A 25,802-nucleotide genomic window follows, 5' to 3' on the forward strand; every position below is an offset into this window, starting at 1 on the left:
CTTGCTTTAATGTTTGGGAAAATAAAAGATCAAATACATTTGATGGAGCATTTTGTGCTTTGCTTGCTTTAATGTTTGGGGAAAGAAAAGATCAAATCCATTTGATGGAGCATTTTGGTAGAGCTCCTTTAATTTAGTTACTTCAAATCGATTAAATCAAATTCAAAAAAATTTGAGTAAAATTAAGTGTTACATTGTAATACAAATTGAGCGTACCACCGATAGATACTAATTGACATATATCATAAAAGAAACTAAAACTAAAATAAGCATGCACAAGATCAAAGGACATACAAAATATGAAGTGGCATATATCATAGAGATTTGGACAAAGAAAGTTATAAATGGATGTCTCAATCTCTAAAAACTTTAATACATAACATGTATAGCAAAATGTCTACAAAAAAGCCAGTACAATTGTAACATAACAAAGCTTACAATCATCTTGATTGTTTTTTGAATTTTCCTTTCATCAATACCAACAGACCCCCTATCAAAAACTTAGACTACACTTAAAAAAATATATGATCAAGGAGCCATTTCCTCATTCTGTGGTACTCGTTCAAGGATGCTCTTCTCTCTGATTTGTGCCAGTAAAATATTTTCGCATAGTATTTGTACTATCAGCAACTTTCACAATAGCGAAACTTGATATCTCTTGCAAGGGCTTGATACATCTGAGATCCATGTATGGTACCGGCTACTTTAGCCACTCATGTTACCTAGACAAATAATTACCAGCTTAATGAAATGATTATACTAAAATATTAAAAATGAAACGCTGGACAAATCAAAAGAAAAGAAAAGCATAAAAAGAAGAGCATAAAAAAAATCAAAACTGCACAAAGGTGCATAGCACAGATGCATCTATGCTATGCCCTTCTATTTCTCCTACCATAGCACAGATGCATCTATGCTATGCCCTTCAATAAACTATATCTTCAAAATTAGTCATCATTCCGAAACGTTAAATAAACATCTCAAAGTATTCTACTTTAATCTATTAACAATTGCAATTATGTCTAATTAAGCCCTTCTAACCCATTTTGCCAACATGCCCAAACTAATCATCAATTGACCCTCACTGTGCAATCATACACTATAGATACAAACTGGTATCAGTATAGATAAACAATACATCTGCAAAAATGAAAGTAAAATCAGAGCTGGCAAAGAGCAATTTCAGAAAAAAGTTGTACCCCCTTTTAACACTATTAACAATACATGCTCCATTCATTTCTACTATGATCAAATATATAGTAGATAGAGTCAAGGACTTGTCAGTTGTCACTCACAATGTGAATTTTTAAAGTCTTTAGTATATCTACTTTTATGCCACTTTCAATTTAACTTTAAAATTAATGGCTAGAATTTCACAAGAAGTATCTAACAAATAACAAACTTCATCAAATGATCTCATTTAATAGGAATATACTATTGAGCAGGAAAGCTCATACCTTCTAACAAAAGTATGACCCATACTGAATTTCACGAAAACTAAAATTTGATCCATACCTAGTTTCATAAATTTTAGGAAATACTTATGCTTGAGAAGGGCTTAAGTTATTTCATAACTTTTTAATCAGGTTGCCGCTAAATAGAAGGACCAATTTGATACTTACAAGATTCAAAATACATATCCAAACTAAAGAAAATCAAATCTTTGGACGGGAGCTCCGTCTAGAGAAATCAAAATCGCTAGATTTAAAACATAAATAAAATTTTGTAAAAAAGGTCTACCTACAAAGCTGAAGTTGTAGAGAAAGGAGAAAAGGCTACCTATAGAGACAGCTTCGTCTAGAGAAAGGAGAGAGGTTTTCGGCCGCTGTCGCTGGAGAGGGGCCGCTGTCGCTGGAGAAGGTGGCGCCGAGGGCGAGGAGCGGGAGAGGCTTTTCCCGGTGCGATTTAGGATTTGAAAGGGCCCATGGGGAATACACGTGAGAGAGAGAGAGAGACGGGTCGCCGGGTCGGGGTTTGGGGGTTCAATCTACTGGACGGTCCAGTTAATGGACAGACGTTTCAGTAATTTTCAGCGAAAAAATTCAAATCAGATCAGATTGATCTGCACAGGTTTTGAAGCATATCCAATGGTCTATAATGCAAAGCACAGAGAGCCTTTTACTTTGCAAAGTAGAGTAGCCTTACTCTATATATATATGTATGTATGTATGTATGCTAATAAACAATTGATTGTTTCTGAGGTCCCGTAAAATCAAGTCGTTTTTTAATTTTTAAAGTCCAAATAATCGATCCAAATCGTTAGATGTGATCGATCCATATTAAAATGTGCTTTGGAAATATATAGTATTTTCAAATTGCCTCGTTTATGAGAGAATGAAACCACACCTTTTCTTCTTTTATTTTAAATAAAGCGATGATTCCATATTAAAAACATTAGACAAGGTAGGACATAAACATATAGCCACAGTCATTTATCTAAACATATAGCTTTTTTTTTTTTGAGTGAAATCTAAACATATAGCTACGCACCTACGGTTATTTGTTGATAGAGAGAGAACTCATGTGAGGACAGTATATGTTTTAAAATTCAAGAGGGAGACAGTTGCATTGGAAAGGAATCCGCATCACCCCAGGTACCTGAGGTGCAAGTGCTGAATGTGGACCATTCATTTCAGTTGGCACGAATCTCAAAGCAGACCCCCTATAGCCTCAACAGCTATCGGATTGAATTTAGCCTAGATGGAATTAATCTGGGCTGTCCATTTTTATAAATTGCACCTCAGGTACCTGGACGGATACGGAGGGCAAATGGGAAAAGAGAATGGACAACAAAATTCATGTGTGTGTTGTGGAATATGTGGAAGCAATAAAATGAGCAATCTTTCGAGGCTCAGTTATGCCACCAACATTACTAGCTACCAAGATCATTGAGGATATGGCTATTTGAGTCTGGTTCTGCAAGAACTCTGGAGCAACAGGGAATATTGGGATGAGGGGTACTATGATGTTGTGAGAATAGTATCTTTATCTTTATTTTTGTGTGTAAGTTTGTGATGTAAACACATTTATTTTTTGCAACTTAGTAGTTTCTATCAAGCATTTCAAAAAAAAATAAAAAAAATAAAAAGTTGCTCACCACTTATATTAAACGCGGCTCCATTCCAAAATTGTAAGATGATATAATTGCTAGCACGAAAACTATATTTTTGACCAATAATAAAAACATCTCTTGCGTCCATTACATATTCAATTACAAATACAACTTTTTTCTGGGACCTGCTGCACAAAATTATATATCCGTCTATATTACACCATTATAAGATACAATATCTTATAAATTAAATGTACTAAAATGATCATAATATTTTCTGTATTTATCGAGAAGTAGAAATGACTTTTCAACCGGGATCAATAATTCAGATTCGGAGTATTTTTATTTTTTTTCATTAACACACAAAGAAATATTTTAATTTTTCTTATAACCTCGAAAAATCTGGCCTAAAAAATGTTGATTCGGGTTATTGTTACACTTAGGGGCACCTCTAATTGCTCAAAAACTGAAATTAAATTGCAATTGAAAGTAAAGAGATGAGTTTAGAGAAATTTGACACGCGGGGTGATAACGGAGTTCGGCAAAACAAAGGCATACGTCTCCGGGGCTTCGCAACCTTGTGAGGTGCGCCTTCCTATTACCCAATACGAAAGGATTACAACTTGTGAACCGTTGAGCCCTTACACACCAAGCGGGAAGTCAAACGGCCAACTCAAAGAGATGAGAACAAGGTCTCGATTGTCTAGGAACACAAGAGAAACACTCAATAGATCACTCTAACCTAATCTATAACAAGATTAGTGAAGTAGATTTGAGGTTGCTTGAGGGATTTTGAAGTTTTAAGCTCTCACAACAATGGAGTATGCTAAGCTCTCAGAAAATCGCTTTTAGAATAATTAGGGTCGGCTGAGATAATTTGAAAGTGATAACTTCAGTCTATTTATAGTGGCAGCTCAAAAATGAGTTGTTTGACATAAAACGTTACCAACGTTTTATTCAAATGCGATTTAGGGTTTTAATTCTCTGACAGCTTAGTAAAACGTTACTTAACGTTTTATGAACGTTACAACGTTTCTAGTTTGTACTGAACAGTTGTACTTCAGTTGTTCTGTATCTGTTAAACGTTACAACGTTTGTCAACCGTTATGACGTTTGTAAAACGTCACAACGGTTGTATAACGTTATAACGTTATAACTTGATTCTTCTTTTGATAATTTTGAAGCTTCTAATCATTATAAAACGTTACCAACGTTTTGAAAACGTTCCTAACGTTTTATCTCAATTTAATCAACCTCATACATACTTTACCAAGCTTTTGATTTTACAATTAGTATTCTTGATAAAAGTCTTCGTGATTTCTTCAGTCCAAGCTTATTATATCGCAGTTCTTACTCTTCTTGAACCTATAAGTTCTCAAAATAGAAGAAATCGTAAAATTCAATAATTATATGTTTTTGCAAATTAGTCAAATAGACGTAAAAGATTATTGTACGAACAACAGTTATTTGTTACAATCATTCTAATAAATCAAATTAAAATATTGTATCTATTTTCAAAGAAATAAAATATTTCTAATATTTTAATAAAAGAAGTCATAACATTTAAAAAAAAAAATCCTGACCGGCCAAAAAATGACCGGTTGGAATAAAAATTAGAACCGGCCATTTTTTGCAGCATTTTTAAAATTATTCAGTATTCATGGACATTTTGTGTAAAATTGTATTTAGTGTTGGATATTAAACAAAAACAATCGGCTATTTTGACAATCAATGAGCATTTTCTGAATTTCCCTTTGTGAAAATTGTAGGCGCACGCATGCGGTCCGATAAAAGAACATAGCAAAAAAAGTAAATGTTGCTGCCCAGGATCGAACTGGAGACCTTCAGTGTGTAAGACTGACGTGATAACCACTACACCACAGCAACGTTCTTGTAATGTTAGCGGAGAAACTTTAATTGATTACAATATTTCGTTTTTTGCAACTAAATATATTTGTTTGTATTTCAGCTTGTGTGCTATTCTGTATTTTATTTTTCCTTATGATCACCCAACAAAAAGTTAGACGTCAATGTCAGCCCGCTACGGGGAGCATGTAATTTCGTGGAGAGCTATTTATCACTCACTGATGATGATTATAAGATCTAACAACAGCGACGCCTTGTTGCACGTTGATTTCATTCCAAGTTTCTAAACCATGCTGTCTTTCAGAGGATCTTCAAAATTTTGTTTGTTTGTTTTGATGTGTTAATATTTCATTCCAAATGGCAACTACTCAGCCAGTATTGGATGTATATATGCACGAACAAGTCTGATTGTACACCAACGTTCAATCACAAATGCGGAACGCACACATTTAATTTTCGATATACTCTAGTTAAATATTTAAAATCTCTGAAATGTTAGATTTTTTAATGTGGGATGCACATAAAGATTTCTGGAGTAATAAAACATTTTTTCCCTGTATTATTCATTGTGTTTATCTGATCAAGTATCTCCAATTTAAGAAGAGATTAATGGCATTTTTTTCAATCCTAGATGAGAGCACTAATGCACAACCCGAGTATATATCAAGGAAAAATGAATTAAGGTTGACCGTTACACTTAATAGAAATATTTCAGCAACAGGCAACAGGGAAGTCAGTAAATAATATAATAATATCTTCACTAAAAGTTCTGGTAAATAAGATTATTTTTTTCAATAAATAATATAAATAGTATCTTCACTGGCTAGGCTGACACCTGACACATGCCACCTCCACTGATCTGAATCAACGCGGATATAGTCTAATTCTTTCTCAGATAGTGATTTGGATTGAAGAAACATTGTATGAGGATATTAAATGCTTGCTTTAATAAGATTTGATTAAGAGTTGTACAAAAGAACAGCACGGAGAAAAGGAGTATTATAGATGGGTACTGAGTACTGACAACAAAAATAAGATAAATACAGATTCTCTCTAATCAAAATGAAAAAAAAACACAAAAAACACAAAAAACCACATAAACTTGTGAAGATTGTTGAAATTATTATGTGCCGAACCAACTTCTGACTTTGCAAATCCCCCGACGGCCTTGGTCAAAAGAAGCACGGATGGATTTGATCATAGAGAAAATAAACTCTGAATCAGCCAATTCTACCATATTTTCCTGTTAAGATTATTAACCGTAAATAGATAATTTAGGGGACTTGTACTTCTATGCATATGGTTAGGAGAGTGCTTACCACTTGAGAAAGCCAATCATCAAAGCCTCCATTGATTGCATCAGATGCCATGAATATCTTCTGGTAAGCTTTTCTCATTTTCTTAATCTTCAACAGTATTTAAAAAAAAAAACGTATGTCAGAAAACTAAATTCTGACAACTTAATCACATGGGAGATTAAAGATTATACTGTCTTGTACACTAAATCTAAATAGAACAAGAACTCATGAAGAATCACCAAAGAATAAATGACATATCTTATAAAATATACACTAGGCACTAGCTTACGAGTCCACTGTTAAAAATATGATGCAACAGTATACATATAGGATAAAGTTAAGTGGATATTATGGTACCTCCATAGTAGAGAAACTGTTACGCCGTAGTCCCTCGAGATTAAGGCCACGCAACTCTGCTCTTGCCCCAGAGACCATCATATATTTTGGCACATCTTGTGAAATCTGCTTGATCATAAAGAATATAATGACGATAGTAACCACAAGAAAAGTAAAATGGCTAGACTTGCCAAGGTCTGGTAATCCATCACTCTCTACCAGCTACACAGTGTGTAGTGTATACCTTCATTAACTCCAATGTAGCAAGGCCTCAACTAAGCATTATTATCTCCATGATCAAGCTTTAAAAAGAAAATATATCTAACTTGATCTTTTTCTGCTTTCATAAAAACAGGCTTTACAATTTTCAACCAAGAAATGGCAAACTTTTTGCACATACTGCTCAAATAAGGAATTGGCAGCTCAACTTAATTTCAATGTTGATATTAGAACAAAAATAAGCTCAAATTGCTTCAGTAACTGGGTATTTGTTTTATACCCAAATACCAAATATGTCTTACTTAACAAATATAAACTGTGCAGTAATGTCTCATTTATGTCTTAATTTGTCACTAATTTCACTGAATCCTCAACTTCGCAATTGTGGACAACGCAAGCAGATAATGAAAAGCAAAGAAAAGGAAAGTATACCGTAGAACCGCCGCCGATAAAAGAGTATGACCCGAGCTGACAAAACTGATGAACAGCTACACTCCCAGCAGTATGCACATAATCCTAATACCACAAACCAAAATACAAGTAATTTAAAACATGAAAAATTAATATTACGATTCAAAACTAAAGAAACATTATCAGTACATGCCCGTGCGTGACAGGTAGTAAGGGACTCTATCAGCTGAGCAACAAAGAGAGGAAAGATGTCGGTGATAAAAAAAAAGTGAACAAAAGTTCATATTAAAAATTATCTCACCTCAACCACAACATGGCCGGCCAATAAGGTGCCATTTGCAAAGATATTATGACTACCAATTTGGCAGTCATGGGCCACATGGCATGACCCCATTATAAGATTGCTGTCACCAATAACCTATACACGTGGCTTTACAATATTAACAGGCAATACAAAGAAAAAACAAGAGGAAAAAATTTCAGATTTGAGTAACAACATACCGTGATATCGGTTGAATTAGAAGAACGGTGAATCGAAGTATATTCTCTGATATCATTGTTATTTCCTATTTGGAGGAAACACTCATCCCCTTCCTAAAAGGCAACCAAAATTAACAAAAAATGGCACGCAAGTCCCATGTTATAGAATGAGAAATTACACTAAATGCATATTATGAAGATAAAAAAGAAGCTAACCTTATATTTGAGATCTTGGCATTTTACACCAACCACTGCATAGTGTCCAATAATATTACAGTTTCCTATGGTTGTCTGACCAGGTGTATCAGCCCCCACAACTGCACCACTGCCTGGCATTTTTCATTCCAACCCCCAAAAGAGTTAAATTTGACAACACAGGTGCCTTGACATTTTCCTACTTGAAATTACAAGTACCTAAATGTAGTCACAAAAAATGAACTAACAACTATAGTCGAGTTTCAGGAAGCATTTCCTATATATAAATCTAGATAATTTGTTGTCAATGCATACATCAGAATTGTGGCTTACGTGAGAAGAACACAGTTGTCGCCTAATTCGGTGTGGCCCATTATATGGCTTCCCACATGCAACTGACACTCATTTCCAATCCTGGCAAAACGACTTACTGTGCAAAAGGGCCCTATTGAAACACCCTGTAAGAAATTTGACATTCACAGTAAACAATTGTTGTCCTAGATTACGTTTCTTGCTTATCAGGATACTATTGTACTTTCTGTGTGCTTTCATTGTGTATTGGGGTAGTACAGCTGAATTGGCACTTAATTAAAGCTCTTACATCCATCTAAAATTCAACTTATTGAATTTCAAAGAGGTAATGCGCGAAAAAACAAATCTTACCTCACCAATTACTGCATCAGGATGGACAATAGCCGACGGGTGGACCATACCTGATAAATCAATTTGAAACAAATAAAAATAGATGTTAATGAAAAGCAAACAATATAAAAGGTTGAAGGAAAAAAGAGTATGAAGAGTGGTTTTTCTCTTTCTACTAGGAGAAAATCTGACCTTGGTGGAGATGGCGACAAGCAATCGCGTTAGATGTGTAGGATTGCGTTGCAATGATCGAATGGTTGGGTTTGTAACGAAGAAAGGCGCGAAGCGCTCGTGAAGAAGACGCCGCCATGTGATGGCTTCGGTTGAACTGGAGAGAGAAGCGAAAGAAAAGGGAGCGAGGGAAGGACAGATCTAGTATTGTACTAAGCGTCTGTACTTCTGTACACATGTTAAATATCGGTCGTCTGATTCTATTCTAACGACCACAGATGCTGTTAAAGACGCCATACTTCTACTGGACTGAATTCACATCTCTCCAAATACGAATTCGTATCCTCTGAGATATCTCAAACTTTGCGTGACTTTATGGAAAATCCCAACCGTTTAAATACGTTCTGCACGAATCTCAAAGCACACATAGCACTGATATGGGAATCTTTTACAATTACTAGATTTGAACCGTTCTTTTTAACTTGGCACGAATCTCAAAGCCCATAAATACTGCCGCTATTGCGCCCGACTATTGTGGAAGCGTATCCTTTGCGGAGGTTTTACCTGCGGTGATTTTGATCTGGTCCGTTCATTTCGGATCGGACAGACCAGATCAGATCTTGCCTGAATTTTAAAAAAACTCAAAATTTGGTGAACCCTTAATCCAGCCCGTTCGATCCGAAACGAACAGACTAGATCAAAACCACCGCACAGCACCGCAGGGAAAACCTCCGCAGAGGATAGCGTTTCGACTATTGTGGCCCATTGAAATTTAATCTCAAACCGTAAAGTAAGGATGATCCTTCGCGCAATACCGGAGAGGATAAGGATTCGACTGGACTGGGGCCCTGGTCGAATGCGAGTGCGTATCCTCTGAGATATCTCAACTTTTGCGTGACCGACGTGTCCGGTGGCCGGTGCCTATTCGGGGGTGATGTTGGGGTCAGTATTGTGTGTGCTTTGAGATTCGTGCAGAACGTACTTGAACAGTTGAGATTTCCCATAAAATCACGCAAAGTTTGAGATATCTCGAGGATGCCAATTCGGTCGAATGCATATCACCCAATATTAAAGGGCCGTGCATTCCATCTTAAGCCGGATGGGCTCATATTCTGATCTGACGGTCCAAATCAAAACAGAAATATCTTTTTTTTTTTTTTTGAGGAAACAGAAATATCCTGTTACCTTACCTCAGAGGATATGGAATCGTACCTGGCTGTTGCGAAATCATATCACTAGTTAACTCGAGTTTTGAGTTTAGATCTGCACTGTTCGATCTATTTTAGCACAAATATTAAAAGTTAAAAGCCGGAGTGGCCTGAATTTTAATCGAATGGTTTGGATATAAATTCAAAATTTGAGATACTACAGAGGATCCGGTGTTTACTTCTTTAATTTTGAAATTGTTTGATTGGTTGGTTTTAAAAAAAAATTTGTTTGATTGGTTGTTGTCAAATAATTATCAATATAGCATATCTTATTATAAAAATAGATTATTATATTAAATTAAATAACAATAATTTGGAATCATTTCATCAAAATTTGAACGAGTAAAAAAGACTTGGTTATTCTTGTTGTCAGTTGGAAGAAAGATCTTAAATAATTGATGCAATGGGTAAAAATAAATTATCGTTTTGGGTTAGTAAGCTGTCGCTCGAATCTGTTGTTATCTCGAGAGGAAAACATGGTCCTGCAGTCCTGCTTTTCTCTTGGAATAACAGCAGATCTTGCAAGCAATCCTTTATAAATTGAGATATGATGTGATCTCCTATATCAGATAAAGTTAGACTCAAATCGGATAAGATCTTGTTATCGGAAATAGTCGCCATCTTCTGATCTGATAAAACAGTTGATCTAAGCTTATTTATAGAATAAATATTTCTTTCTCCAATTTATTTCCCTCGTTCATCCCATGATTATTAACTGGTAACCACATTTTTAGCATAAAAAGACAAAAAAAAACATGTATCAATCATTAATTAACTGAGAGACCGCTTATATTTGAAAATTTTCACAACTGATCCGTACAATTATACATACTTATGCTCACAAGTATTAACCTCTAATATATTAAGTATTCATATCTAAGATATCAAGTATTTCTTTAAAAAAAAAAAAAGTGGATATCAACTTATTTTCTCTCTGATGATATACTCATCTTTTACACATTTTTAGATGTGGATTTTTTTTATTCGTTCAATGTCGCCCATATTTCTAACGATCTGTGAAGAATTATATGAATCTAAAATCATAAATGTCTTCTACGCCTACTATTCCAAACATATTCAGGTACGTTTGGATGCACTCAAGAATAGTTAAAATAACTACTATTTGAGAATAGTGATTTTTGGAAGAGTGTGAGAATAGTGTTGATGTGATGCTATTCGGAATAGCGAAAATGTTGTTTGGATTGAACATTTAGAATAGCGATGGAGAGATTGAACATTTGAGAGAGCACCAATTGTTATTCCGATTTTTTGTAGAAATAGCTGAACATTGCTATTCTCGTTGTTCCGAATAGCAATTGAGTATGTTTGAATGGATCGGAACAGTGCTATTCTCGCTATTATCAGTACATCCGAACGTAGAATAGCTTCTATATGTCAGATGTGGATTGGTACCTGTTAAATTTTTTAATGATTTTTAATAAAATCTTAGGAATATATCACTTACATAAAAAAAATGTGCATAAAAAAGTGATTGGTCTGCTTGTAATAAATATTATCTGTGTTGCATAATAATTTTTTTTAGAAAGGAACTTTTTAATAATACAATTTACCTCCGTACTTAAAATTCTATCTTTCCTTCCGACTATATCTATTTGTATTTGCTTGATATGAACATTGAAATAGTTATTCTTTACTTGCTTAGTTGCTACGCCAAGGGTTGCATGATCAATTAAAGCCTAAGCTGATTTAATTAATATTTTAATTGTACGAGAAACCCTATAAAGTTTGAAAATGCATTTTTTTTTGTTAAGGTTTAATACAATGGTTATGGCCATAATTTTTTACTAGTATCATACCCGTGCGTTGCAACGGGGACATACTATAAGAAAAAAATATCAATAAAAATAATAATAATTATCCAAAAATTAAGACACATGTTAATAGCTCGATTCGAATCTAATATCAAATATCGTACAACAATTCAATATCGACATATAATATGATATCAAAAAACATAAATAAAAAATGTTATCGTGTATATGTATAGGATACACACACACACATGTTATAAGAGAAATATATATTCACACACACGTTCCAATTTATATTTTTCTTTGTTTCCAATTTATATTCCTCTTTTTCTTTGTTTCTAATTTAGAATACACACACACACATTGATATGTTATATATTGGAAATATATTATAAACTGCCCACAACAATATGTATAGAAACAAAGAAAAATAAATAAGGAAATTAAAAAAAAATTCCATTGTGATCCGTATAGAAACGAAGAAGAAATAAGAAAACAAAAAAATAAAAAAATAGAAGGTGGAGTCTTCTCAATTAAAGAGGAGAAATATGGAAACAAAGAAATAAGGAAACAGATAAATATATAGCTAAATTTCAGAATTTGTTCAATTTTAATTGTAACGTATCGTGTAATAACACATGTGGTGAGTATGTTTTTAACTAAAGTTAGGCTTCTATACATAAAACCAATGCATTTAATCAAAAGAAGACCAATTATGTAATTGGAGGGTTGAGATCAAATCCGAAGTTTCATCTTTCAATCGTAGTCGTTGGCGGATCGGACATCCAACGTGCTTAATAATAAAATGGAGATTAGATGTGATGGATCGAGGTAAGTTTTTGTTTTTTTGTTTATTTTTTTAATAGTGCTCCTCTAACAAAAAGAGTCAATATTAAATATATTCGACACCGTATGCATAGATGTAATGGTCGTTTGATATCTAATAAAAATGTTAAACACAAATTTGCATCAAATTTAATTATTTTTTACATATAAAAGTTATATTTTAAGAGGTCATATTTTAAAATTATAAATTATTTGTAAACAACATTTAATTTTATTAAATTAATAGTGATACTATAATAATATGCATATTACAGATCAACTCTTGAAATGAATCTATATTACTGTTTTCAAAGTTCAAACAATCAATTTTAATAGTTAAACATAATCCCCATATAAAATATATTTGACCTTGGAAGTCGCTTCCAAGTTCTCAAAAAAAAAAATACTTGAAGATAAAATCTTACATTTTTTTAGGAATTTACTATTTAAAACTGTTTTCGGATGTTTCAGAATTTGTTGATCAAGTGATTTTTTTATATATCTGAAAAATAGTAAAAGTTCTAACAAATATAGTATTTCATATAAAAATAGAGTTTGGCTAGTATAACATCAGTGTCATTTCAACTTATATAACACCAACTCTAAAACCTATCAAATCGACTTCAAACGGTGAATCCAAACCGTTCAAACCGATCAACTTCATTAGTTGTGCGTTTACATGCAAAATTTATAACTTTTCGAATTTATTTAGTATTAAGTCAAGCGGTCAAATGTGTGAGTTTTTAAGTTAATTTTAATACATTCATTTTTCAATACTTTTACCGCTTGATTTGATACTAAAATAACTTGAAAATTTAAAAAATTTGTATGTAAACGCATCACTCATAATGTAAATCGGTTTAAATGGTTTGGATTAGTCGTTCGAAGTCGATTTGATAGGTTTTATAGTTGGTGTTATATAGGCTGAAATGACACTGATGTTATACTAGTCAAACTCATAAAAATACATTTTCACAAGAATTGACAATTTAAACTTTAAAAATTTAGATATGCATCAATAATATGGGTCCATCTTAATACGCATATCACGACGAGTGTAGTAAAAAAACAACGGTTTAATTTGACTAATTGACCGATTAGTTATTGACGATGACTAAACTCTTACGAATCGTTTGTTTTTTGTTTATATAGTCTCGTCTTATTTGAACTTTTTAAATGAAAATTTCTTAAAGTTTTATCAATTATTACTAAGTTAAAGTAAATTTATTTTGATAAATTTGACGAATTAAATTATTATTCTTAATAATTACAAAAAATATGAACATATAATAAGAACGCAAAATTATATAGAATTATAAAATTCTGATTAATTGTACCGATTAACGGTACCTCATGTTCCGACTAGCGCATACATATATCTCTTCTCCTTATGAAGGAGCTTAATGTCTAGATCCTGCAAGGGTCCTGATTTTTTTTTTTTTTCGAAAGGATGCTCAGCCGTTGAATTTTCATATCACACATAGACGAATTTTCCAAATTATGCGCTTCAACACTTAAGCATGCCACTGGTCGCGCCGCATATGATCCCAGCACCCGTAGACTGCGCGCCGCACCTGTGGACCGCGCCTCTAAACCACGCACGGCGCCTGGCGGGATTCGAACCTAGTTGGGTTCTGTTGGTGCCAAAATTCTTATCACTACACTAGAGTTCACATGTGTTATCTTGTATATAAATATAGTATTTAACTATTTTTCTCTACAAATTTGATTTAAATTATAATTATATAAATATCATATATAAAATAATAAAAAAATATATATATATTAATAGCCGTATCGTATCCTTTATTTTTGAAAATTGTCGTATCGTCATATCTGTATCATATCAGTATTATTATTTGCTTTGATATTTGTGCAACACGTATTTGAACGGTTGATTTTAAAAAATGTCACACAAATAATGAAATAATGAAACGCTTGATCTTCTTCATTTTATAATATTTTATAATGAAATAATCTGTTTACGTTGCAACGCACGCATACAATGCTAGTATACAATTAATAATGATTAGGATTATAGGATATCCTCTCTGTTAAATTAACGTGTGTTTGATAAATGTTAAATCTTAACTGAAGCGACTAAATTATTTAACTTGAATACTATTTATATATATTTTAATCCGAGGGCATTATCGCCATTTGACATAGTACCACAGGAAAAATCAATAAACGCAACACATGGGCAACAGGATTGGGTTTCTCTCAAGCGTTGCCTGACGGCTAGGTTTTCTCTTCCATTTCTGCTTGTTTCTCTATCGCCAAAACCCTAAAATTCACTCTCAGGCCTCCGCCTAGGCTACCATGGAGATAAGACCTCTGATGGCGAGCTTAATCTGACAAGCAACTGTTCATCGAAACAATATTGGGAAGACCAGGGGGTGATCTGAAAGATGTCTACGGCGAATCCGTTTGATATCCTTGGAGACGATGATAACGACGACCCGTCACAGTTGATCGCGAAGCAGGAGAAGAAGATACTGTCTAAAAAGGCCGCGGCTCCGGCGGCGTCTCCCACTCCGGCTGCTCCGGCCACCTCGAAGTTCCCTTCCAAGCCTGCTCCTCCGACTCAGGCTGGTCAGGACCTTCTTTGAGAATTTGTATTTTCTTATAGTTTACTATTCTATATTTTTGGTTAATTTATGTTCAATCTGTTGTGTTTGCTTGATTAACGTGAAATTTGGGGTTTGGGCTATATTATTCTACAAGTGAAAAATTGTGAGCTGTTGTGGAAAATAGTAAAAATGATCTCCAATAGGTAGTTCTTTTATTCCCTGTAGAACCTTCCACAATCCATTTTGAAAAAGAATGATAGGTAGCTTTTTTTAAAAATTGTTGTAATGGAGAATCATCAGTACAATTTTCCTTGTACAGTACCAAGAATGTATCTCATGATTTATTTACCAGTGGAAAATGTGATGTTTTAAGATTTTGCTGAGCTTTATGTGATAAGCTTTGTGGCAAAGCTAGACATGACAATCCAGCATTTATGTGCGTATCAATAAGATAATCTGGTAATATCCTTAAACATACTCTTATGTTTCTATTTTGAATTTGATAAGCTCTCGAAGCCAATAACCCAAACGAAAAAAAAGAAGAAATAACTCCTTGATAGGTAACGTGGAAATGAAATATATATAGATTTGAATTGTCAATTTATAATCTAACATTTTATGTTATGCCAACTTATTTTGTCAATTCATGTAGTTCGAGAATCCCTTGGCAACAATACTAGCCGTGGGGGTTTTACCCGAGGTGGTTCTGGACGTTTTGGCGGCAGAGGCGGGTCTGGACGCCCTCGTGAGTTCAGATCTGATAATGCAGATGGGTTGACAGATCGTGCTCCTGCTGCAGCCAGGGAGGAAGGCAGAGATGCCAACAGATCCTCCGAGGCACCACGTCAGCCCTACCGTGGGCCTCGCAGGGGAGATTATCAGGAGGGGGAGTTTGCAAGGCAACCACGCAGAGCAAATGAGCGCCATAGTGGTACTGGTCGTGGGAATGAGATGCCACGTCAAGGGTCGGGTCGTGGCAATTGGGGTTCTGTCACTGACGAGCTGGTTCCACAGTAAAGACTTATCTAAATTCCTATATTTAATGAGCTTGTCCTTTTCTGGATATAAATTTGGCATATTATAGCTTGCTATTAATCTCATTTGCAAGTCTCAAGATTGCTTGCAACAATGCTTCTAATGAAAACAGGCATTGGAGTAAAATATGAGATTGAGAAAAAATACAACAAAGTTGCTTGCAGCATATTAACTGAGCAATTTCTGTAGTTCACAGTTTAATCCAAGTTGTTTTGGTATCCAATATCTAAAACTATTTTTGTTTGTTTATAGTTCATTTTGTGGATAGTTGAAAATGATGCTAATATATTGAGCCAAAATTTCCAATATAAATCATGCTAAGTGTATTGGGCTTCTTCGTTGCAGAATCAATTTGTTTAGTATTAATTGTTGCATTGAGAAATGCTTGGCTCTGTTTCAAATTAGATAAAATATAAAATATCTTGCTGATCATCCTTAAAAACATAATTTTTATCAATAGTATTAGATTATGCATTCTCAATATATCTTTGAAGATTAATAAATTTTCTATTGTCATTATATGATTTCTTTAGAGTTCAACTTACTGCCTATTGTGACCAACTTGTTTTAGTTAGTTGCACATTGTACTGTGTTTGTTGTGCAAAATAGTTTTACATATTGATATGTTTATTTATGTTTGCCAATCCTATTTTTAGGGAACATGAGGAGACCGTAAAGGATGAACAGAAGGTTACTATGATAGAGAAGCCAACTGATGAGGCCCTGGATGCAGAGTCAAAAGGTAACAAAGATGAGGCTGCAAATGAAGCTGGAGAAAAGGAGGCTGAGGAAGACAAGGTATTTTCTATACTGCTTTTATTTTTGTTGGGTGCCATCAAATATCTTTTGTAATATGCCATCAAACATCATTAATGCATCGTCTTCAAATTTTCTGAATAGTGTTCTTATGTGTTTTGAATTTATTTTAAGCAGGAAATGACACTGGAGGAATATGAGAAGATCAGGGAGGAAAACAGGAAAGCGATCCTTGCATTGAAGACCGAAGAGAGGAAAGTAGAGATTGATAAAGATCTCCAGGCGATGCAGCTTCTCTCCACCAAAAAGACTAATGAGGAGGTTTTTATTAAGCTGGTGAGTGTCCATTTCTCACTTTCCCTGATGCAGTAGCTTTTGGAATTTTTTATAAAAGTAAGATAACATCTGCTTTCAAAATATTTCATATATTTGTTGGAGTTCTTATATGCGTGTTTCTTTGTTCTGATTTTTATCAGGGTTCTGGCAAGGATGGTCAGAAGAAGAGAGATGCTGAAAGGGATGAGCGTGCCAAGAAGGTAACTTCTCTTTCTTCTCTCTCTCATTCGGATGCATACATGCATTCAGTCGTACACTGATACACAGGAACACATGGCACTTTAATTACGTGCTAATCTCAATTTTTACTTATTGTTTTTCAATTACTAGTCGGTGAGCATTACCGAATTCTTGAAGCCGGCTGAAGGGCAGAGGAACTATGGGAGCGCAGGTGGCCGTGGTCGTGGCCGTGGCCGTGGTAATCAGGACCGTGGTCAATTCCGTGGTGGATACAATGGAGGGGGATCGAGGGCCCAACCTGCACCAGCTATTGAAGACCAGCTCGAGTTTCCCACTCTTGGTGGGAAGTGAAAAAAAAAATAAAGTACTTCTTGTGTTGAATTTCATCTCACTACCTGTTCGTTTTGTTTTCTAAATCTTGTTAAGAGTTTATTTTCTTGTCTGAAAATGTGATCCAAGATTATTAAAAGTTTGATCTACTTGTTTGCATGCTTGAGTTTATCAGGAATCCATTCTGCTCTTTGTATGAGCTGTCTTGTTTTGCTATATATATTTGAGCTTTCGTAATTGGATAGTTTTAAGATGGGTAATTAGTTTTGCTTGGTCTCTATTTTTCTCTGTTGTTGCAATTAAATATTATTTCGACTTGTGCTAGTAAGAAGTGACGGTTACATTAATCGGTGAGAACTGAAACGTGGCTTGAATCTTTAACTCTTTCTTTTGAGAATATCCTTAGGTCTCACACATTTTCCTGCCTTTGACCTGGATTAATCCACATCTTCCTTGGAAGAGGGGTGTTTTACTACATGCGGTAAGCAGTGGTGATCTTGAATCTTTAACTTGCTTGGTATACCGCTGTAGTTACCTTAGCGATGCCGAATCTTTGTTTATTAGGGGTGTCAATGGGTACGATACGGGATACGGGTTGGGTGGAGATATTTTCAAAATAAGAAAAAAAATAATGAATACAATTAATTTGTATTATAAAAATTTAATAAAATACAAAATTTTATTATATCATGTATCATCTTCATACAAATATATATTTATTTATATAATTTTATTTTTAAAAATTATCTTATACGAAAACGGATAAGATAATGAAAAAAAATTATTACTCTTATCCGTACTCGATTAGCTAACGAAATTTTTTTTTATCCTTACCTGTGTTTTCGGATACGATACGGGTCGGGTAAACGGGTAAAAAGGATGCCATTGACACCCCTATTGTTTATCCAAGAATATTGCGAAAGATAATTATTTTTGACCGCACATCAGCATCCGAATTTTTTTTTATCTACCATAATAAAAAAAAATAAACCAAAACATTTCCGTTTTGAAGGAATTTCACATTTATCCAATTTGCGGTCCCACTTAACGAGTAGTAGGGGTGTTATGGTTTGTTGTAACATGTAAAGTGGGGCCGCATATTGGTTTTGCAGTTCCTTTAAAATGGGGTTACAGATTGGCTCTGCGGCCTGGATAAAGATGTAATTCCTCAGAACGGGGGTGTTTTGGTTTATTTTTTTTATTATGGTATTTAAAAAAAAAATCGGCAGCAGCGTATTCAGAATCATTTTTTAACAAATTTCATATTGTTTGATATCTGCATATCGAATTTGGATAATTTGTTTTCCAAATCGTAATTTGTTTTATATAGGTTACGGGCAAGACGATCTTAATATTTAATGTATTTCATTCATGTGTCACAATTAAAAAAAAAATGTATTGACCCCAGTAATACGGAAAAAATATTAAATTGAATTAATTTGTTTGCCACATTTTTTCTTCTTGCATAACTATATGATGTAATAATAAAAAAAAAGGTTTCGTGTTTGTCGTATAAATTGAATGAGATTTTTTAATAAAAAAATTCTTCGGAAATTAAATTTTCATTCTGAAATGCATAGTAAATTAGTAATGCAAATTCTGTTATTTCGCATAGGCCTGTCCATAGACAAACGAACTGGACAACCAATTAAGTCAAAACCGAGCTGCTATTAATTTGGGTAAGGCCCAATGACGGCCCTGATTCAAATCTTAAATTCAAACAGGGCCGATTTTGGGCTGAGTTTTGGTGTCCCGTGAAGCATATTCGCAATCCCTTCATATTCAGAGGATCCGGACCGGACTCCTCCCTGTCACCTCTGTTTGCGCGTCGCCGACTCTGCCTCCGACTTCCCTCCGTATCTTTGGGCGTCGCCGACTCTCTAGTGGCCCCACGGAGAAGCCTCGTTTCCTCCTTCTATAGTAGCCTCTCATTCAGGTGCTCTCTCTCTCTCTCTCTCTCGGTACCAGTCAGTACCCAGGAAAAATTACAATTACAAGAATCTATACAATCGAGAAGCAAGTAGACAATCAGCATGGGAATATACCATTTCAGTAGTCTCAAGTCTCAAGTTTGCATATTCAGTGATATGAATCTTAATTTTTAAATATTTGTTTGGTAGTTAATTGGTTGATATGGTTTACTGTTGCCAGATAAACCTGGAATCATATGTTATATCATTTTATATTGAAGGAAAATTAATTCTTTTTGAGAAAAAATAGAGGTCAAGCCCCTATTTAATTTTATTAAAACATGTTACAAGAGTTATGTAACTAAAAGGATACAAAAGCGATCCAGCTCAAGAATTTTGAACTGTGTGAAAAAATAAAACAGTAACTAAACCTAAAACAGAATATAGAAAAATGATAAACGGAATGTTAAAAATATAAAAAGAATATACAAAAGCGATCCGCGTACCTTATTTCTTTTAGATTTCTTTAAATGCTTTTTATGAAGGAAAATTAATTCTAATTTTGAAATTTCAGTATTTTAGCTTGGAAGTAACTAGAGTAAATCAATTTGCTGACTATATATTTCTAATTAGATTATATTAGGACAAAAATTGCAAAGCTAGCTTCTTTTTTGTTAATAGAACAGTAACTTTGCTGTCTATTGGGTAAAAAAGCATCTCAATCTCTGATTTTTCTTTTTCTTTTTCTAAATCTTATTTTTGTAGAAAGATGCACCAGAATCTCAATCAACCATATTTATAATCTTCTTAGCCTACACCCTCTACTCTTGTATTTAAAATCAGGACCAATTGGATCTCCCCTTTACCATTTTTATGAAATTGGGAAGGGAAATCAAATTTACTATATTTGAAATTGGATGCACTCCCTCAATTTTCGGTTTCAGTTTATTCCACTAATTGCCCTCATCTTCTCTAGTAAAATCTGACATGCCACTGCCATCCAGGTGTTTGACGTATCGCTGCAGTGAAGAAAGAACAAGTAGTATTGAATGGATAGATTGATGCAGCTCAAAGACTTGACGCCGGCAGCCTCTAACACGATCAACACAAAATTTATCCTTGTGGAGAAGGGAAGAATCACTGAAGACGGCAAGGAGAAAACAAAAACATGCATTGCTCTCGTTGCTGACGAAACTGCTAGCGTGCAGTTCCAGATGTGGGGGGGTGAGTGTGAGGCTTTTCAGCCCGGTGACATCATCCGCATCAACAAAGGCATTTTCTCCAGGCACAGAAACAAATTGGTTCTCCGGGCTGGTAAAAAGGGTGCCGTAGAAAAGGTGGGGGAGTTCACCATGGTGTTTGTTGAGACACCTAATATGAGTGAGATGCGCTTTGTCCCTGATGCCAATCATCCTTCTAAGCTTGTCCCTGAATTGCAAATTCCAAAATCCGTACCCCAGTAAATGTTGGTGACGTTATCTATGCGCAGCAAAATGAAGTTTACTTGTGTACAGTTGTGACAGTTGGTTTTACAACTAGCCTAGCTATATGGCCATACCAGATACGTAATGGCCGAATTCGACATTGTTGAGGTTTTTCTACTCTGAACTATAACTTATTAATTATTATTGTTTGTTTTCTCACAATTCTTCTTTGCGCTTGCTCCCCCTTTATGAAGACTTTCTTCTTTTTAAAGGATATTTTTTTATTACTCGCTTATACATAAACCAAATGAATTTATCAGAACTTCCCTTATGTTCTAAGTATGACAGGAGAAGTTAATTTTGTTAGGGGCGATCCAATACCCATGTTTCTACAGTGTTGATTATGACATGGTTTGTTAAAAGAATTGTGAATTGTTGATCCTCTTATAGTCTTATGTTTCATAAAAAGAAGTATCTTTTGTGAAGTTCCATGTTACGTTTTCTTTTATTTCTTTGTTTCTTTTTATTTGGCAAAAGAGCTTCTTGTAAGCAAAATATAAAGGAAAAAAATAATACAGACTATTAGGAACAACCGTAGGGGGCAAAATATCCTACCGAGGATCGTAAGGTGTACCTAAATAATCTTTAGCAAAAAGGTTTGCTTAAATTGTAGATTGTTTTTGTGCAAGGTTTTGTCTTGCCAAATGTATGTTGGCAATGTCAGATGGAGGAGAAATAATTTGATATTTTAGCTCCCCGCTATCAATTGGCAAGGCTTGGCAACAACAAAAAAAACAGAGTAAGAACTACTAAAAAGTAAAATGTCTAAAAATGCATGCTATCCTATCCTCAAGAAAGTGTAAAAAAGAATCAAATATGGCACCAAAATATTAGCCAAGAAATATAAAATTTTAAATTGTTATTCAAAGAGCTATTAAAAAAAAAATCATCGATAGTTTATTCTTGTGCAAAGAAACTGGTGTTGATGCCTGTTATTGCATAATGTTATAATCACTAAAAAGGTCGTCTAATTAAATCATGATGTAAATAAGTTGTGTTATAGTATTCCAAAATAATTTCTCAAAAAGGTTTCCAAAATACAACAAAACTGTAACAGCTCACCAAGATAAAGGACCAGCACTTTTAGAAAACCTTTTTCTTCCGTGCCTTTCTTGAGTGAAAAGTTCCACAAATCTTCTTTCCTATCCTACACAGTTGCGTGAATGGTGAAACCATTCTAGAATTTGTACAGAGTTCCTATTACAATTTAGCGTGAACCACTTGACTTTGTCAACTTCAATTTTTAAACAAAAAGGGATAAATACCACCCTGGACCCTGGTTATACTGTGTAGTCCGAGATTCATTTAATAATAGTTCTTAAAAAGTGATCAAAAAAATTATTAATCGAAATTTAAAAAGATGCATGATCCAGTCTTCTTCAATCTATGCAGTCCAGATTCATTGAATATCAGATAGTCACAGCGTGATCGAATACCAGTTCATCCTTAATTTAAAATCCATACAAAATACATAACTCCCAACAATAACTGTTATAAAATACACCAGTTGACATCGCACAACCTTTCCTATTTTTTGCTTTTTCCCGCCCAAAGACTGACAAAACATGGCAAAGCTCAAAATACTGCCCTTCATTTCTGTCTTCTCAAAATATGACTGCATTCTCTATAGCTGATTGAAGAAATGTCAATACTCAATAATAAATTATAGACGACAAGCTTAATAGCCAAAAAAGGCATGGAAGAAACTCACACAAACTCACACAAAGTGAAGAAATGCAAACAACAGTCGTGCCACTATTTTTCAATCTATATGATATAATCACACCATTGTTGAATAAACGAGGTATGATCCATGGTCTCTCCCGGAAAGACATCCCCATCCCCTTCATTCTTCACTGGCTCTCCCCCTGCTTTCCGTCCGATCAATCTCGCAGGATTCCCGACAGCTGTTGCTCTAGGTGGCACATCAATCAAAACCAGCGATCCTGCCCCGATCTTGGCACCCTCACCAATCTTGATGTTGCCCAAGATGGTGGCCCCAGCGCCAATCAAGACCCCATCGCCGATCTTGGGGTGGCGGTCGCCTACGGCCTTGCCAGTGCCACCAAGTGTGACATGGTGGAGGATGGAGACGTTATTGCCAATGACAGCTGTTTCACCAATCACGACACCGGTTGCATGGTCGAGGAGGATGCCCTTCCCGATGTGTGCTGCTGGGTGGATGTCGACAGCAAACACATCTGCGATGCGAGATTGGAGGGCCAGTGCAAGAGGTTTGCGGTTCTGGGTCCTGGGGTAAAGATAAATGTTTTCTCAGAAAGAGACAACAATGAATTAAGAATGACAAGTAACACGCTTAGCTGCTTCAATAAAATAGAATATGCTGTTGCATAGAAAGTACTTAACATGGAATACAGATACAGATCCAGAAATAAATGTTGTTGATAAACTTAAAAAAAATAACCCAGGACAAATCCAATAGTTATTCACTTACAAATAAGTGCCTTAATAAGAAAATGGGTTAATGCAAGTACCAGGATGGTACCAGTTCACATTGTTTTGTCCCATACCAATATATGCTGGTATAACCTATGAACCTGCACATTAATGCTTCACAGGGTCTAACTAAACCTACGGTTTCACCTGATCTAATGACACACTAACGCATAAATGTAATAATCCTTGAAAGTAACTACAATAGATTCTAACAGTACAACAGGCGACCATTAATAATTAACTAGTTTAGGAAACATTATTTTCAGAAATCTGTTTAACAGAGAGCAATGAACAACCTTCGAGGAAAATTTTATACGAAAACGTCATAAGATCCAGATAAATTGGTGAAACAGCTAATTCCTTTATTAAAGCAGTAACTTTAAACCTCCTTTTCAGCTTAAATGAGGTTCACAGTTTTTTTTTTTCTTTTTGTTTAAATTAAAAAATGAATCTGAGAATAACCCTGCATAAATCAATTTTTTTAGAGCCACAAAAATCCTCAAGCTATTATCATTCTGATGACTCTTATTCAAACAGCTGAGATGAGCACTCATAAATCATCACATTAAAATTTATTTTCCTCACAAGACCTTTTTTTTTGTTTTGTTTTTTGAAAAGTAGCCGAAGCTCCTTGTTTCATTTAACTCCTCTAAAAATCCTTAATCACAATTTATGAAAGCTTTGAATAAGGGCCTAAAGTTTGGATAATTAAACGAGATAGAATGAAGCTCAATATGCCAAATTTACGGTGATTTCCATATAAAAAATACAAGGAAAAGGAAGAATAAAACACTTCTCTCTTACCAGAGCACGTGGGAAACCCTGTGCGCCTGAATTGCAAGAAACCCCTTGTAATTCAACAAACAGTGCGAGAAAGACACACACGCTGGATCCCTCTGCTTAACCGCAATCAAATCAGCCACAGCAGCCAACCTGAGAGTGGGGTGCTCGGAGAAAGAGGCGACGAACAGGTCGTACAACAGGGTCGACAACAGAGTAGAGGAGCACAGTTTGTTAGCGAGGTGGAAAGAGAGCGACCGAGGCAGAGAGGGATGAGAGATGACGGTGGCGTAGAGGTAAGAAGCCAAAGCGGGTTCGGATTCGGCGTCGCGGCGCGCCACCGCTTTGATCTGAGACCAGACCCAAGTCTCGTCGGATTCGGATTCGGGCGGAGGGAAGCTAGGAACCGCCTCCGCAGGAGGATTGTGCAGCTGATTGGATGTGGCGGAGTTGGATTGACCAGATGGCATGTTGTGGTGATGTGTGGTGATTTGTGCTGTGTGGATTGATGACAATAGACGAGCGGTGAAATGTTGTGGCGAAGCGTTTATATAGGCCTCATTTAGAGGCTTTTAGTATCAGTCTATGTATCAGAGCAGGTTGGCGTGTGTGGGTGAGTGCGTGGTGTGTGGAGAAACGTCGGAGAAAAGAAAAGGTTAGGGGTGACTGGTGACGTGGTGTTCTGTGTTTATGTGGGAAATGAATCCGTAACCCCTCCCAGTCCCAGATACTTGACTCAAGCAAATTACAAATGGACGGCTCAGATTACTTCCAGCCAGCTCAAAGTTCAATCCGTGTCTAAAGAAATTATAAGATGATTTTTTGAGATTCGTGCCACGTTAAAAGAACTAATTTTGACCGTCTGTTTGTAATTTGCTTGAGTCAGGTACCTGGGGTGATCCGAATTAATGTGGAATGCCAATGGAATAGCATCCGAAAAATCAGAATCCGAACATGTGTTCAAACTTAATAGGTGTAGAATTTGAAAGTTCTTGAGGTGTCGTGCACTTTTTCCATCTCAAAATAATTAAAACTCACCTTTGAAATTTTTATATTGTTTCATGGGATCTAAATAAACGAGCTTTTTAATCAATTAACTTTAATGCGCCCCTTTTTAAATATTGAAAGCGCAAAAAAAAAATTCTTTTCTAAATGTTGAGTCATTATAAGTGTAATATAATATAGTACGATTCTTGTAAAAAATAAGTATATTTACTTTACTCATTATGGTAAATCTAGCTTATATCCAATTTTTTATGATACATCCGGGATTTATGTCACATATATTTCAAAAAAAAATTATTATATAAAATTATAGATGTAATCATGTAAATCATTAAATTATTAAGATATGACAGTATTAAATTTGAGTCAGTTTGAAATTTGATTGATCATTTGTTATAAAATCATTAATGATTCACCGGTAAAAGTTCCAAATTATTTTATAAAAAACCTAAATGTCTCTCAAATCAATCCATATTTAATA

The 25,802-nt window shown here is 34.9% G+C and overlaps 4 protein-coding genes, 1 long non-coding RNA gene and 1 other non-coding gene across 10 annotated transcripts; 2 read left to right on the top strand and 4 right to left on the bottom strand.

Moving 5' to 3' along the window:
- Positions 1 to 291: 291 nt before the first annotated feature.
- Positions 292 to 1,948, bottom strand: LOC144547553 (uncharacterized). The gene is made up of 2 exons (XR_013509102.1): positions 1,780 to 1,948; positions 292 to 722 (listed from the first exon to the last, which is right to left on the bottom strand). It is a non-coding gene; the product is annotated as an uncharacterized LOC144547553 (long non-coding RNA).
- A 2,918-nt stretch (positions 1,949 to 4,866) lies between these two features.
- Positions 4,867 to 4,939, bottom strand: TRNAV-UAC (transfer RNA valine (anticodon UAC)). The gene has a single exon. It is a non-coding gene; the product is annotated as a tRNA-Val (tRNA).
- An 875-nt stretch (positions 4,940 to 5,814) lies between these two features.
- On the bottom strand, positions 5,815 to 8,854 carry LPXA (bacterial transferase hexapeptide repeat-containing protein). 4 transcript variants are annotated; one of them, XM_078296349.1, is made up of 11 exons: positions 8,692 to 8,854; positions 8,521 to 8,570; positions 8,191 to 8,315; positions 7,879 to 7,987; positions 7,684 to 7,776; positions 7,484 to 7,600; positions 7,204 to 7,287; positions 6,574 to 6,678; positions 6,238 to 6,324; positions 6,021 to 6,161; positions 5,844 to 5,961 (listed from the first exon to the last, which is right to left on the bottom strand). In XM_078296349.1, the coding sequence occupies exons 1-10, from the start codon at positions 8,807 to 8,809 to the stop codon at positions 6,042 to 6,044; spliced, it is 1,008 nt and encodes a 335-aa protein (XP_078152475.1). In that variant the 5' UTR covers positions 8,810 to 8,854; the 3' UTR covers positions 5,844 to 5,961; positions 6,021 to 6,041. The 4 variants fall into 4 exon arrangements, with proteins under 4 accessions (XP_078152476.1, XP_078152474.1, XP_078152477.1 ...); XM_078296348.1 differs by having other exon boundaries at positions 5,821 to 6,161; XM_078296350.1 differs by lacking the exon at positions 7,484 to 7,600 and having other exon boundaries at positions 5,815 to 6,161.
- Positions 8,855 to 14,710: 5,856 nt separating this feature from the next.
- Positions 14,711 to 17,903, top strand: LOC144547299 (RGG repeats nuclear RNA binding protein A-like). Its single transcript, XM_078295910.1, has 6 exons — positions 14,711 to 15,070; positions 15,701 to 16,061; positions 16,740 to 16,881; positions 17,017 to 17,175; positions 17,316 to 17,375; positions 17,506 to 17,903. The coding sequence occupies exons 1-6, from the start codon at positions 14,887 to 14,889 to the stop codon at positions 17,704 to 17,706; spliced, it is 1,107 nt and encodes a 368-aa protein (XP_078152036.1). The 5' UTR covers positions 14,711 to 14,886; the 3' UTR covers positions 17,707 to 17,903.
- A 1,586-nt stretch (positions 17,904 to 19,489) lies between these two features.
- Positions 19,490 to 21,241, top strand: LOC144547429 (Nucleic acid-binding, OB-fold-like protein). The gene is made up of 2 exons (XM_078296082.1): positions 19,490 to 19,621; positions 20,600 to 21,241. Exon 2 carries the CDS (start codon positions 20,645 to 20,647, stop codon positions 21,056 to 21,058), a length of 414 nt encoding a protein of 137 aa, XP_078152208.1. The 5' UTR covers positions 19,490 to 19,621; positions 20,600 to 20,644; the 3' UTR covers positions 21,059 to 21,241.
- Positions 21,242 to 22,504: 1,263 nt separating this feature from the next.
- LOC144547576 (putative serine acetyltransferase 1) lies at positions 22,505 to 24,841 on the bottom strand. 2 transcript variants are annotated; one of them, XR_013509109.1, is made up of 3 exons: positions 24,341 to 24,841; positions 22,797 to 23,330; positions 22,505 to 22,694 (listed from the first exon to the last, which is right to left on the bottom strand). XR_013509109.1 is itself a non-coding variant. In XM_078296251.1 (2 exons), exons 1-2 carry the CDS (start codon positions 24,784 to 24,786, stop codon positions 22,847 to 22,849), a joined length of 930 nt encoding a protein of 309 aa, XP_078152377.1. In that variant the 5' UTR covers positions 24,787 to 24,841; the 3' UTR covers positions 22,505 to 22,846. The 2 variants fall into 2 exon arrangements, 1 of the variants encoding a protein (XP_078152377.1); XM_078296251.1 differs by having other exon boundaries at positions 22,505 to 23,330.
- Between the last annotated feature and the right edge of the window lie 961 nt (positions 24,842 to 25,802).

This window comes from Carex rostrata, chromosome 31 (genome assembly GCF_964058835.1).
Source record: "Carex rostrata chromosome 31, lpCarRost1.2, whole genome shotgun sequence".
Classification (NCBI taxonomy): Eukaryota; Viridiplantae; Streptophyta; class Magnoliopsida; order Poales; family Cyperaceae; genus Carex; species Carex rostrata.